At 36.9% G+C, this 15,403-nt stretch overlaps 2 protein-coding genes across 13 annotated transcripts in view; one reads left to right on the top strand and one right to left on the bottom strand.

Moving 5' to 3' along the window:
• The window catches only part of nudt19 (nudix (nucleoside diphosphate linked moiety X)-type motif 19), a 4,777-nt gene extending 2,983 nt beyond the window's left edge, over positions 1 to 1,794 (top strand). The window contains exons 3-4 of the mRNA XM_046840550.1: positions 836 to 1,043; positions 1,306 to 1,794. Of these exons, the coding sequence (XP_046696506.1) occupies positions 836 to 1,043; positions 1,306 to 1,508 (411 nt within the window). The 3' untranslated portion in view covers positions 1,509 to 1,794. The remainder of the gene's footprint in view (positions 1 to 835; positions 1,044 to 1,305) is intronic.
• A 938-nt stretch (positions 1,795 to 2,732) lies between these two features.
• The window catches only part of celf1 (cugbp, Elav-like family member 1), a 28,513-nt gene continuing 15,842 nt past the window's right edge, over positions 2,733 to 15,403 (bottom strand). For 3 of the 12 annotated variants that reach the window (XM_046840222.1, XM_046840225.1, XM_046840223.1), the window contains 7 exons: positions 12,565 to 12,634; positions 12,236 to 12,406; positions 11,375 to 11,491; positions 11,044 to 11,232; positions 9,860 to 10,003; positions 8,672 to 8,843; positions 2,733 to 4,733 (listed from right to left, as the gene is read on the bottom strand). In XM_046840222.1, coding sequence (XP_046696178.1) covers positions 8,716 to 8,843; positions 9,860 to 10,003; positions 11,044 to 11,232; positions 11,375 to 11,491; positions 12,236 to 12,406; positions 12,565 to 12,634 — 819 coding nt within the window. In that variant the 3' untranslated portion in view covers positions 2,733 to 4,733; positions 8,672 to 8,715. The remainder of the gene's footprint in view (positions 4,734 to 8,671; positions 8,844 to 9,859; positions 10,004 to 11,043; positions 11,233 to 11,374; positions 11,492 to 12,235; positions 12,407 to 12,564; positions 12,635 to 15,403) is intronic. The other 9 variants (XM_046840229.1, XM_046840231.1, XM_046840230.1 and 6 more) reach the window with 6 other exon arrangements.

Below are 15,403 nucleotides of genomic sequence, written 5' to 3'. Positions count from 1 at the left end.
CAGGATTTTCTCCTTTTAAGAGAAATTCTTCAAAGCAAATGCAGAAGAATCCGCTAGACTGTCGTGAAAAAAGGGAGGGGCCACAGTTTCACGTAACAAAATTGTTACAACACACTACAAACCGTATTTCCAGTATTGTATTTGTATTTCATACTCCTGGTACTGTTGTTTATGTTTTCATGTTTAATAATAATAATAATAATAATAAAAAGTGACACTGAGCTCAAAGTGCAAGGCGGAGACTAAATAAACTTGCGGTCCGCCACTTAATACTTTCCTGAGGGAACTCAGATTTGAACTGTTTTGCACGTGCAGACGTGCACCGAACCGAAAACCCTGTACCGAAAAAAATCTGTAGGAATACGTGTATCGTTATGCCTCTACCTTCTACACAAACCTCCTTCTCATACTGTATTCACAGATTATGAAGAATTACATTAGTGCCAATTCTTGAATGAGAATAGAATTTAATTCTGAAGAATTCACATTATTTCTATAAGATTTGAGTAATTTATCACGTGCACATTTGTGTGTTTAATCTGCGAATAATGATTGGCTAAATGCGTGAAGTTGCAGGTATTCCTGATTAAGTGATGGGTAACATGACCTCATATGTTCCTGGTCTCACTGATGCAAAGTTTGTCCTCCTCACCCCCCACCCCCAAATTTATTAATGTCCTTGTGGCTGAATGAGCTACAAATCTCCACAAAATCTAGTGGAACATCTTCCCAAAAGACTGGAGATTATTATAACAGGAATAAATGTGGACTGGGACACCCAGCTTGAGCTCAAACCTTTTTGACCCTGTACACTCTTTATCTCTGTTTCCTCCAGTGGTCTACACCACCTGAAATACTTCACAGCTACAGAGAACGAGACCTCTGGATTGCGCCACCTCAGTTCTACGATATCGGACGAATGTTGAACTTTTCTTCACTAAGCGACCTTCACGACTTCGCCAGACGGAGATCGACGGAAGGCTGCGAGAGATGTCTACCTGTCATCATAAGGACTTCAGACTGCCACATATCTCTCTTACCAGGTTTGGATCAGACGTTTTCTCTAATAACAGATCAGATGTTTTGAGTCACTGTGAGAGCTACACTAAAGAACAAAAGTATTGGGACACCTGAGCATGAGACTGATTGTACATCTCACTCCACATTTAGTCCCTGTGTGTTGTTAGAATAACCTCCACTCTTCTGCTTAGATGTTCCAATAGATGTTTTGGGAGATTTGTGCTTATTGATAGATTCCAGATTAACACCGCTCAAACATCTTGCTTTGCCTTGTGTGTCCTACAGGAGACAGTTTGTACCCGGAGGAACCCGACAGGAGCGTGTCTACAGAGAAGAGTCTTGAGGAGGTCCAGAAGGACAGTCGGGATCTTCATCGCATCGTGATGCGTGATCCTTATGAAAGCTCTGTTTATATTAACATCACACCTAAATACAAACATCTAGCTCCTCTTACCACCTCAGAGTCCAAGCAGGACAGCAAGCTCTGAAGAACAGATGAACTTCTGTGCTTCTACTATTCTATATAAATATTGTAAGGGGAAAAAATGTGTTATTAGAAACATGGATGTGATGAAAACGTAGTCCCTGTGCCTGTAGGGTTCAAATCAATCACGCCAAAATATCAGCAATATTGTCGACTTGATGGAAAGTAAATTGGAGATTATAAACACTTACTAGTGTGTGGTAGGATTCCTGTCTCATTTCCATCTCCTGGTCAGTGTGAATAGTGGATTGTGATTGGCTGGAAGTTCATGCATGAATAGTGGATTGTGATTGGTTGAAAGTTCATACGTGAATAGTGGATTGGCTGGAAGTTCGTGTGTGAATAGTGGATTGTGATTGGCTGGAAGTTCATGCGTGAATAGTGGATTGTGATTGGTTGAAAGTTCATACGTGAATAGTGGATTGTGACTGGCTGGAAGTTCATGTGTGAATAGTGAATTGTGATTGGCTGGAAGTTCATGTGTGAATAGTGGATTGTGACTGGCTGGAAGTTCATGTGTGAATAGTGGATTGTGATTGGCTGGAAGTTCATGTGTGACTAGTGGATTGTGATTGGCTGGAAGGAGTTCAGAGAGTTGAACACGGAGGTAGTTTGTGTTTGGTATTTAAATTTAAACGAATGTGCTGCTTACAAACACTGGTAACAATGGTACAACCACAGTTCCTGTTCCATCCAGAGCAATTGAACACATTTCCTAATGACCTCACTGACCTTCATGGAGCAACAAGTTATTTTGATCTATTGGGTCAATTTCGCTCAATGCTGGGAAATGATCATAGTATAAGGTGATGATCCACGGCTACATGGCATTTTAATGCTCTCTGCTTCACCTGGGGACCTTCTTCACCTCCAGATTGTGCACCAACATCCTTTAATACCTCACACCTGGAATATTATTTATACATATACATGCAGAACACTACAAATTTGTGATGTTACAATAACATTTCCATTGTTGCACCTCATTGTTTTTATAAAAAGATCATGTTGATCGTTTCTCTCTACCTCTTTTGCTTGTATTTAGGAAATAGAAGTTACATGTAATTGTTCAATACATAATCAAGGTGTCACGATGTTGTTTTTATATCCCAGGATCTGGTGCTGCAGGCCCGGGTCATTCAGGTCGGATGTGTCAGCGACAGGAAAACAATTTCACACTTGAAAGTTGTACGAGAGTCAAAACAAAACAAAACATAAAAGCAGGATGTGAATCTTTTCAGTTTTAATCAGACAAAAAACAACCCGACCAAAGGAAACTACAAAAATTACTGTGGTGGTGTACGCACGTCGCTATACCTCTGCGCAGACAGTAGCATGGAAAAAAGAAAATCAATGTTGAACTTCCATCACAATTTAAATAAAACCTCAAAAAAAAACAAAAAAAAAACATTTAGAAATAACACTCCACTAAAGACATCTATTCGTCTCCTCAGTCTACAATTCCAGTGAAAACCATAAAAAAAAAAAAAAAAAAATTCGACTGAAGGCTGCTTCATCACTGAATCGAGTTTAGACGCATGTTTGGTCGTAGCAATGGTGGTGGTGAGTTCTACACTTCTCCACGGATCTCATTCACATTGCGAAACAACGTGGAAGTAGAAAAAGGCAAAAACTGTACAATTTTCTTACTATTAAATACAATCACTCTGTATCAATATAATGACAAACATCCCACAGGTCATTTTTCAGAGTACACTGAAACAAACAGCAGCTTTAAAATCTAGATATAAAATGCCAAAAAATTGCAGCGTTAAACCCAATTTGCCAAAAAAAGTTTTTTTTTTTTTGTGCGCTAGCAATCAACTGTTGAAATAAAACCAGGTTGCCAAATCCTTTAAAAAAAAAAAAAAGGGCAATTTAAAGCGTGGAAATTTTATTTTAAGAGGGAAGCCTTATTACCAGGGGGAAAAAAGTTAAAGACAGACGGACTACAAGACGGCGCTGTGGCTACGACTGAGGACAACAAACCCAAAACTTAAACAGATTGATCAGAAAACTCAGGACCGTTCAACATGCCACAAACTTTTCAAAAAAGAAGGATTTCTGGCCCGTGCTTAATACAAGAAATCTTCATTACAAATACCTTTAAAAAAATAATAAAATCCACTTTTAACACGTGGTTATAACTAAATTTAAAATTAATTATTTAAAAGTGGGACCAGGAGACATGAAAAATACATAAAATGTGACCAACAGCAACATGCAAAACTTTTGGCACCATTTTATTCTTTTTTTATAGATATATATGTATAATTATTTTCTTTTTTGTTTCAACACAACTAAATCACATTTTGCTGAGGATGTCAGTGCAGTTACAAAAAAATAAAAGAAACGCACACTCATATACTAACTGACAACTTAATTTCGCTCATTTTATGCTTATTTTTAATTTATTTCAGACTAATCCTGATTTTCACACAATAAAAAAAAAAAGCATGTGCCTATGATATCCTGACACGCTAAACAGGGGAAAAACGAAAAGAAGAAAAAGCAATTCAAGTGTCTATCATAACGTCACACTGTTAAAGAACTCCCAAAAAATTATGCCATCAAAAACAAAACGGAAAAAATATATATCATGCCAACTAAACCCTAGCACAATAACAAGGTTATCCTCAGTTTCAGCAAAATGTGAATTTAAAAAAAAAAAAAAAAAAAAAAAAAAAAAGAAAAGAGTGTACAAGTGAGAAAAAGAGGAAAACACACCCAACACACACACACACACACAAAGTGATTCTATAAATGGATTGGCTGCTTTTAGAGGAAACAAAAAGAGTAAAAACGAGTGCACTAGAAAGACTGCTCTAAAACAATGCAAAAATAAAATTCATTTCACGAAACAAAAAAACGATCGAACTGGGTAACGAAACACTGAAAATTAAAAACGTTTGCTAGTGGTTATGTTCGCAAGTTCTACAAAAATAGACTCTGTTCTGAACAAGAAACTTTACATTTTTTTTTTATTTTAGTTAATAAGTAACAGCAGTCTTTCTAGCGCCCCCTATTGGCAGCACAAACAGAAATGAACACCACACAAAACACAAACAAAATAAGTAACCACACTGAAGTTAACACACAAAAAAAAAGGTCAAGGGTGGAAAAATTTCAAGCGTCAGAGAAGCGAAGAGGACAACGGACTGGACGATGAACTTTTGACGTCACATCGACATGCTAGGGGGAAACGATGAACAAACGGGCACGAAGATATCTAGAACGAAAAAAACAAACAAAAAAAAATATAACGAACAACAAAACTAGGTTAAAGCCACAACAGAAAAAAGGAGAGGAGAAGAAACAGAAAATCATGTCAAAATGATTATCTCTGCATGGAGAAGGTTCATGGGGGGTGGGGTTTGGTTGAAAGGGGAGGGGTCACAAGTACAAAAGGTATACATTACTTACTTTGGATAGAACATTGAATGCAACACAGGGGGATAAGAGAAAGAAAAAAGGAGGAGGAGGAGGAGGAGAGACAAGCAACATGCCAAAAAGGAGTTAAGGGGAAATTTTTTTTACATCCAACACCACCAAGAGACGACAAAAAAGCGTGTGTACCAACAGCTACAACAACAAAGCTTCAACATGGTGTATTTTAATGTAGGTAGCTAGGGTTTCCAATAGACTTTGAAAATAAAATCAAATAAAGCAATCGGCATCAGCGACATTCAACGGTAAAGCTGATTGACTTCACATTTTTTTTCCTCTCTCAAATAGCCGTCGTTTCTATGCAAAAAAAAAAATCTTTGTGCTTTTCTATTTCCCTAGACCTTTTTAAAATGTACAGTTCAGTTTGTGCTTGGGTCGTATAAGTAAACGCGAACAACAGACAACGTGAAGGCAGCTTACTAGTTGTGCATACAGGTCCTATAACGGGCAAAAATAATAATAGAAATAAGAACGTTTACAGTCTGTATATATTTATAAAAAAAAAACTAACGGCAAACAGTGACAGTAACCTACACGTATATTCAAGTCGCACAAAAAATTTAAGACAAACGTATCCCATACAGCAGCTTGTATTTTATATATAGGACTGTTTGGCACATCAGTGAAACTAAGTGAGCGTCCTGTAAGCATGCAGCTGCTTTCGAACCCCAGCGCTTCTTACACAATGACTTCTTGTACTAGGACCCAAATAAATACATTATTAAATAAATAAGTAATTATAAATACCCCCGAACATGTAGATAGTAGTCATAAGGTCTGAGAGCAAGAGTCCCCATGTAAAATAATCTTTGGATTCAGAAATGTACATGACAGCTCTAAAACACACACTCAGGCCTGAACCAGTTTATACTATTACATGTTTTGTTATTACTATTTTCCCTTACAGAGGCACAGAGACCATAGATTGAGCATTTACAGGACCAGAATTCAAACACGGTAAGAGTTCCAGGGTTCAGATTAAAGCTATCGTAGTTCATTAATGTTTTACGTGACACTCGGGACGGCGAGCTTTCGTACCAAGACGCAGCTGGGTTTATCTTTAGTCGTGGATTAATACTCGCTTCTCAAAGTAAAAAAAAAAACAAAACAAGCAATTCTCTCGCTTTTTGACTGATTATACAACGCCGGCTGTAGGACGTTTCGTATTATATTTTCGTTTATTTGTATGCTGCTTTTAGCGCTCACAGCATGGCCAAAAGTATTGAGACACCCTACTTTTCCAGCATATGTGCTCCTTCTCCCAACCTTTAGCACAAAGTTGGAAGCACACAGGACCATCTTTTCCCTTCACTTGAACTAGGAGACCTAAACCTGTTCTCCAGCATGACGATGCCCCTGCGCACAAAAAGCCAGCTCCATGAAGAAGATATGATTTACATGGGCTGGAGTGGAATCCAGCCCATCTGCTATAGAGATGTAAAACCATATTGAACACGTTTGGGGTGGATGTGAACGCTGCCTGCACCCCAGGACTCCTCACCTCATCTACATCAGTACCTTGTGTTTGAATGAGTACAAAAAAAAATCTAGTGGAACATCTTCCCAGAAGAGTGAAGCTTATTATTAGAGGAAATGGGGACTAAATGTAAAAAAGGATGTTCAAAGGGTAGGCTGAGGTGTCCACAAACCTTTGGCCACATGCTTGTGTGATGCAAAAATCATTCATCAAACTGGCAGGACAATTGTGTTTCCTCTTCCAACAACTTTCTACTGAACCCTGGAAGAGCATCATAGAAGCTTCAGCAGCTCGACATCTACGCATGAACTCTTGGTACAATTTTTGAGTGTTGGACAAAAGACAATACACTTACAGCTAAAAAGAAAAAAGGGCCACATGCCTGTCGCTTGAACAATTTGTGAATGTATTCACAAAAACTTCACATCAGGATTCTACAAAATACTGCTGAATTTCTTCTGACTGATTATTAAACTTTTTTTTTAATTCAGAGAAATATTTTTTTAGGCAATATTATAAAACCTCTATAAAAATAGAAAAAGGCATAAGAGTTAAGTCATATACACATCATCTGGTCAATGGTTTCTCTTCCACATCCATAAAAAAAAACCCCACCAAGACCCTGTAGGCCTTAATGAAATGATTAAATATTAACCTTAATATAAAGGTTTACTAATTATTCATGATTACAATTTAAGTGTACAGAGGAACTTGGACATGCCAAACTAAGTAAGAAGGAAAGATTATTAAAAAAACCAAACAAAAAAAAAAAAAAAAGGAGACAAGTACTTATTTGGAAATTTCACAAGAATATGTTGAAGTGGAAGGACAAAATAAATAACCGACTATAGCAAGTGTATTTTTATCTGTAAATTTAGACAGACGTCACACTCAGGATGCAATTATTGCTTAAAGCATACAACAACCACTTGGACTGAGGTGAATTCTTTTTAAATAAAATCACCCTCACATCACAAAAAGAAGAAGAAGAAGAAAATCAGGCAACTTGAATGTCATCTCTCCAAAAGTTTTTACATAATACTTTTGAATGTCATTTCCGTGGCACGAAGTGACTTCAGCGGTGAATCGTAATTAATTAAAATGCCTTGGGGACTAAATTAAAGTGGCTTGTGTCCTTGAGGTGACAGAAGGGAATGACTATGTGAAAAGCATATATGAATAGCTTCCTATCCGGTGGTAAAGTTATGTTAAAAGGACGCTCATTCGGTGCTAATCTGCTTTATTTTGGTATTTTTTGTTTTTATCTGATCAAAATAAATAAATAAATAATGAAGCAATCCTGAGAGTAAACATTACATCCTGGTACTACTCATCTCTGTCGACAGGACCAGCTCGTGTGCCGAGCAACATTGTCCTAATAAACTACAGGGTAAAACAAATTACTTCACCAAATATTATTTTTTTTTTTTGGTAAGTGAGAAAAAAAAAAAAAACAACCCCAACAAAACACCACAATTTAATGAAAATGTTTTATAAATAAAACACGGAAAAAAAAAAAACCCTAAAATGTACACAACAATCTGTTTTAAATAAATTAGCAGTATTTTAAATAAATAAATAAGTTACTATAATAAAAAAGACCAGAAAAAAAAAAAAAAAAAAAAAACATTAAAAAGGCATCTATGGAAACAAGAGTCTGATGAGCGACCTGCTTCAGATCGTGGTGAAAAAAAACCCCAAAACGATTATCGTTTGCATGTATGCAGCAGACCTCCAGATTCTATTTAAAAGGCAGCTTTTACAAGGAGGCATCGGTTTGACTATCAGGAGTATATATATGTATGTGTGTGTATATATATATACACATACATATACACACATGATTCGAGTCAATAGTGTAAACACAACAGGTAAAATCTGCAGGAACATGATCGGGATGAGAGAATGACAGTGAACCGAGAGTTGTCAGCGACCGCATTTCATTGTGCAACATCCTTCTGATGAACGATTTGAACACAGCAAGAAAGATTCATATGGCACCAAAATCTTTTAAAAGAAATTAATTTCCATGAAGCCTAACAATTTAAAAAATATCTTAACCAAACAACCTCAATTTTGCATGTTGCTTTTCCTTTTCTTTGTGATGTTTTTTCTTTTCTTTTTTTAAGAAAGAAGATATGTAGGGGGGGGAAAAAAAAAAAAGGAGTGAAGGAACAGTAGGAAAAGGGGTTAAGGGGTAAGGGGCAGGCGTTTGTACTTTTCCAGCGTCACACACAACTTACCGGGGACACATTTTCAAACCAAGTCCATTTTAGAGTAAAAGCACTCAATATGGCTTGCTGTCATTTTTGGATCGTTTTAGTTGAACCTTCAGTCGTTTCATTCCGATCTGAAAACCGTTCATTGACTGAATGGCCGCCTGGGATGAAACGGGATTGTCGTAACTCACAAAGCCTGCGAATAAACAAACGTAAATAAATACATTAAAAGATAGTGGTGAGAGATCATTGATCAGCATTAACTATCAATAATCAGCGGAAACAAATTCTCCGGACTTTTGGTTCGGTTCTTAAGTTGTGTGTGCATCCTGGAAAATCCTGAAAGTCTGGAATGTTGTATTAGCTACAAAAATAAAAAAAGTTATGATTTGAAAATGCAAACAAAATTAAGAGAATCAAACAAAAATCCAGTTCTACTTTTTCCCTGCTCCTCAAACAAAAGGTGTGTAAAATCCTGTATCCAATCCTGAAGCTCGAATGTAATATTCAAGAATTATTCTGGATGTTATCTTTGTGCTTATGGTGACAATAGGAGTTTAAACATGCACCTTTGATGAGATCGGACCATTTTCTGACTCTCGTTTCATTCATTTAAGCAGAATATAATTTAAAATGTTACATTTTCAGTAGCCAGATTTCCCTGAGGTCCACAGACGCAAACTTCTGACCGTATTCAAAAAGGTATGAATGCTAGCAAAGAAAAAATGATGAAAAATAAGGCGATATAATCACCACTCAGCTGAGTTTGGTTTTTCGTTGACACAGGCATATGCTGCATTCATGCTATTGTAATGTGCAAAAAGCAAGAGACACTGTACAGGAAATTATCATTTTAATTCCAGAGTGTTCTGGTCCGAGTTGCTCTGCACAGCAGTCATGAGACAAATAAATAAACAATTAATTGATTAAGGGAAAAAAAAAAAAAACCCTCAGACCAGAAATCTCAGAAAGTCTTGACTATTCTCTGTACAGAGCTGTTGCATTAAATATCATGCATGCAACAGAAAAACAATTCCTGAGAGGCTCATTAGTTGATAAATTTGTCTGAAATGACAGAATCCCACACGATCGACCAATCAAGAATCAACACCTTTTATCTACAGAGTGAACAGTATTTGGACAATATAATAAAGTTACTGAATTAATTTTAAAAAGAACATTGGCATATATAGTTAATAATGAACTGCTTACCAAAACATTTGCTGAGGTTAGTCTGTTTGTCTATGAACACCTTGGCAGAGATAACGCTGCCAAAAGGCATGAACATCTGAAGCAAGTCCTGGTCACCAAACTCCTGTGGCAAGTGATAAATGAAAAGATTTGCACCTTCTGGACCTATGAAGAAAATACAGAGCTTGGTAAGAAAAGCATAAATAGTGGCTAGTGAAAATATTAGTAAAAAATTGCTGAATATATAATATATAATCCTAAAACGAGAAAAGATACAGAAAGATTCAAATCTGAGTTCCTTTACAAATGTATTATGTGGCAAGTTTGTTTAGTCTCCGTCTTGCACTTTAAGCACATTTATTATTATTATTATTATTAATAAACTTAAAACTTAAATATTGAATGTAAAACATATGCATGCGTGTGCGCACACGTTACTCAAATGGGGTCTCAAATGTAAACTTACATTTTTACAATTTATTTAATTTTAATCAATATAATAAAATTGTACTGCATTAATTAAATTTATTCTATAGGTTTTTTTTTTTTTTTTTTAATAAAATATTTTATATATTATTTAACCAAGCAGGCATTTTATTTAAAACCGTAAACCATTGATATTTACAAATGTTAATAATATAAAACTGCATTAATATAAAATAACAAGAAACTTGGTGTTTGGCATTTCTTCCCCCTAACTGTACCGAACTGTGACTTAAAAACGTACCGAACCAAGAATTCCGTGTACCCTTATACCCCTAGTTTGCTTTTGTCTCTTTGCTTTTCTGGCTTCAAGCTTTAGAATCATGAAAGTTGCAATCCAACATGCTCTCTGCTCTCAGTATTAAGTGTTTTTAGATTTGTTTCAAGATTCACACACAATTGCTCAGTATTACAAAAGTCTTACAATTAAATACTATGCAACAGTGACATGTACTCCACCCAGCTGCAACTGTTGGGCCCTTGAGCAAGGCCCTTAATGCTTATCGCTCTGGATAAGGATTTCTACAAAATAATAAATGTACATTAAAGTGTGTTGGTCCTGAAAATTACATATTGCAACAGCCATCTGTGGCCAAGAATAAAAAAAAAATGGCAGCATACTCTACTGATCAAATGTATAACCAGTGTTTGGACCCATCTGCAAAATGCTCAAACAGTTAAAGGACACTGAATTGCATAGATGTGCTACTCCTGACACTGACCTTCTTTTTGACTGCCAGCAGCACTGATGCTCTGCTGAGAAAGTAGGCTCTGGTTATAAAGACTGGGCAAGGCTGCGGCTGCGTACTGCTGGATCCCAGAGTAAGCTGCCTGTGTCAAGGCATCCATAGTGCTGCCAGAACCATTAGATAGACCTCCGTTGCCCAGGCCACCGTTTAACGCAGCCATGCCTACAGAAATATTTGTTACAAATGTTATCTTCTCCAACAAGTCTCAAATCTTTAGAATGCCAAATGATTTAACAAGTGATCACCACCATGTCCAGTTTCGGTCACAGACCAGAATAATTAATAAATAAGAATAATTTCTTACCTGCTAGTGAACTCATGTTGAGACCAGCACCGGCACCTGCAGCCAGAGACTGTAGTGCACCCAGAGAAGCCATGGGATTCACAGAAGAATTAGTACTTGAACTGGGAGAGGAACCTGCTGTGTGCAGAGAGCAGTAAAGGGAAACAATTAAAATATAATCAAAGTACTACTAAAAAAAACAGCAAAAAAAGGAAAGAAATGGGACGCATTAGACAGCAAGATGTATTGGAGTACAAAAAGAGTAACTTTGACACCAGGGGAAAAAAGTCTAGACGATGAATTGTTGTTCTGGGAAACTAATGACAAGTGTCATCTTTCAGCAGGATAAATCTCTCTGCACATTCCAACTGCAACACACAGATTGACTCAATCTCCAAACTTGCCAGCCGTTAATTAGATCCAGCTTCTGTGGAATGTGCTGGACAAACAAGTTCGATCCGTGGAGGGTTTACCTCACCACTAATAGGTCTTTAAGGATGTGCTGCTAATGTCTCGGTGCCAGATAACCACACACACCTTTAGAGTTTTGTGGCGTGCGGGACTCAACTGTTTTGGAAACACAAGAATGAGCTACACCTATGAGGCAGGTGGTTTTAAGGTTATGGTGATTAAATGACAAAAAAAAAAAAAAAAGGTTTAGAAATCAGAAAGGAAAATTAACATCAATCGAATATTGCATTTCTCCTCATAAAAGCAGCTCGCTGAATACACTGGAATGCTTTAAGAGGAAAAATGGAAAGAGCAGTAGGGTTAATGCAGAGATCACATACATAGAAGTTAGCGGAAATATTACTGTACAGCACTGGCTACTGAGGAGCAGCTGGCATTGTTGGGTAAGAGAGATTAAAAAGCAGAACGAACCCTTGCAGCTATCCCAGGCAGAAAGCGTCTGTTGTCCGGAGGCAGTACCTGAGCTAGTAAGCGCACTGAGCGGCGAGCTGGACGTGGTCAGTGCACTGCTGCCACTCGGAGTTGCCTGAGTGGCACTCGCTGCTGCTGCCAATGCAGCCAGATTCTGCATGGCATTCAGACCTGTGCACACAAGCATAGAAATTAATACAAAAAAAAAAAAAAAAAAAAAAGATTTGGACCATAAAGACTTCTATGCTTTAACACACACACACACACAGAAAGAGAGAGAGAGAGAGAGAGAGAGAGAGAGAGAGAGAGAGAGCGAGCACTGATCTCACCTGACATGGGGTGGAGATTGTTGAGAGCGTTCCCCGAGGATGTGGATTGCTGCAGGAGCTGCAAATAAAGCTAGACATTACACCAAAACAGAGAACACAGAGAGTCAGGACTGCTTCCAGGACTGTGAGAAGAGGAACGAGGTAAAGAGAGAGATCGAGGGATAAAGTCAGAAAAAGGGAAAAAAAAAAAAAATTTAATTTATAAAGCAATTGGGGAAGGGGGGAGGGGTTGAATCATGACAAAGTTACAAAATAAGCGACGATGCAACAAAATGAGATTTCTCTGTACGGAGTCTGAAAACTAGATCAAATCCCAGTGCATAAATATACTATTGGTTTATACTTGCGTATTAAAGAATGTTCGCATATCCACGTCTGAAATCACACACACAAACACGCGGCTATGATTAGTGCATAAAAAAAGCACGCAACTGATTGGCACACTCCTTAAAAACAGCGTGCTGTGTATTAATTAGCTGCAGCAAACACTGAAGCGAGAAAACCGAAGCATAAGCAAACTGGAAGCCTATATGATTATTGGAATAAAATGTAAATGCAGTGCGTCATTCGCAGCATATTTGGGTCTATTATTACTTAAATTCAAAACCAGCCATGAACATTTAAATATCCAAATTGTGCTAAGAAAAAGTAGTTGGTTTTTTTTGGTGCCCAATATAATCAGCTAATCTGAGTGTAAACTCTGCAAAGCAGCAGATTTGATAAGTTCCTCTGTATATTACACTATATAATCATTACTGTACATTCTGCCCAACATTTCACATTAATCTGTGTATATAATGTATGTGTATATATTTATATATATATATTTTTTATATATAGTAGACTGTTTATTCAGCTTGCTACTCCTTAATGCCATAATCTTGTGATCTGTAACCTTTTACATTTTTCTTAATTACTGTACACCTTTATATTTATTCACTGTACTTCTGAATGTCCACACATCTCTGCACTGAAATAGCCTTTATATTTATTCACTGTATATACTTCATATATATACCACTGCTGTAAATATGCCAGATAGTTATCCGCACTGTAAATATGCTAGATGTTTATCTGCACTTTTGCACGACTGCTACATTTTGCACTTCTGGTAGATGCCAAACTGCATTTCGTTGCTGTGTACCTGTACAATGCAATGACAATAAAGTTGTATCTATCTATCTATAATAATAATAATAATAATAATAATAATAATAATAATAATAATATCACAAGCCATGCAAAGCCTGTAGTGAAAGGGTCCTCTCCTCTAAAAATAACCATATGAATGGTTTAGAACGAGGAAGTAAGTAGTAGTGATAATTTTTTTTTTTTTAAACCCTCACAACATATTTTAAAGTTTGAGCACCAGGTGTACACTGCCCTCTCATCCACAGACATGCAGGCACTCAAGTAGAAACTAGGTGAAATCATTTATTAAAGAACTCAATAATCAGTCACTATGTTTAAATGTCTCCAAACAGAAGTAAAGCCTTTCCATTCCATTTTAAATGTAAAATATGGTTGGAGCTCTATAGAAGGAGATTTTCCACACCAATCCATGTATCTTCATGGAGCTGGCTTTGTGCACAGAGGCATTGTTATTGTCTTCAAACAACGGAAAATTCATGCTACTTAATCCAGAGACATTCTATACAATTGTGTGCCTCTGATTCTGTGGCTATAGTTTGGGGATTAAAATGAAATTCCACACGTGGCTGGAGGAATTTAAGTATCTCAATACTTTTGTCCACATAGTATATAGGTTTTATTTGTTTTTATCTTAATCAGACATTTCTCTCACGGACGCTACTTCAAGCAGGACTATGTGGCACTTAAGACAACCCTTTAACATAGACGACACCCTGATTTGTACCCTGACCGGAAGAGGGGAGAGTGGGATGAGGATAGATTGAATGAATGAACAAATTGGGTAAAATAAATAAATAAAAAAGGAGTAATAGGAGAGAAATAAAAAGAAAATAAAGGAAAGAAAAGAATTTTCACAGCACACCCATGGAGCAGCACTAACACATTCACAAAAAGAAGAGCTCCACATCTATGTCGGCCTTTGAGGATGAAGAAACACCAATCAAATTTTGCCAATCAAATATCCAGTAGGCACCCTAAAATTGTTAGACTGATCAAAATAGAGTTCCAAAGGCCAAAACATAGATCTGTCGCCCAGGTGCAACTCGATTACAGCACAACAAATCGATTAAACCATTTAAATTCTTTATTTAATTGAATCATAGGTAGGCACACCCTGTAAGTGTTTCAGAAGGAAATCGCATGCTCTACTCTATACTGCAACATGTCGATTGTTGCAGTAGGTTTATACTAAGCCGTGTGCCCATTTCAACCCATGCAATGCTACAGAAGGTGCCTAAACTTGTATCCAAAAATAAAATATTAAGCCTGGTTTATACTCCAAAGCTTATATTTGCTCATTTATAGTGTTACAGTGAAAATACATGTGATCACATTTTTCACCTCATTCTGATAGCTTTTGTAATCTTCACAATCTGTCTACGCATTGCACTGCTGCCACGTGATTTAACAAATACATAACTGCATGAATGACTAGGTGCGTAGGTGTTCCTTTAAAAAAAATTTAAATAATGGGATCGGTAGGAGTAAATCAGCAAGATCTACAACTGTATTTGACCCTAGTTCTATTATTATTCTATTATTATCTATTAGTTCTCTGGGTGAAATCAGAACAATATCCTGTGTGCCAAGCAGTAGTAGAAAGATGTGATGCTCAGCACTATTGAAGCTGCTGTTTCATTTCTGGAATGAAATGGAATAGGAGCTACAACTTCATGTTTCGCTCAAG

This window comes from Silurus meridionalis, chromosome 26 (genome assembly GCF_014805685.1).
Source record: "Silurus meridionalis isolate SWU-2019-XX chromosome 26, ASM1480568v1, whole genome shotgun sequence".
In the NCBI taxonomy this organism is placed as follows: Eukaryota; Metazoa; Chordata; class Actinopteri; order Siluriformes; family Siluridae; genus Silurus; species Silurus meridionalis.
This window is presented reverse-complemented; position numbering and strand designations above follow the sequence as displayed.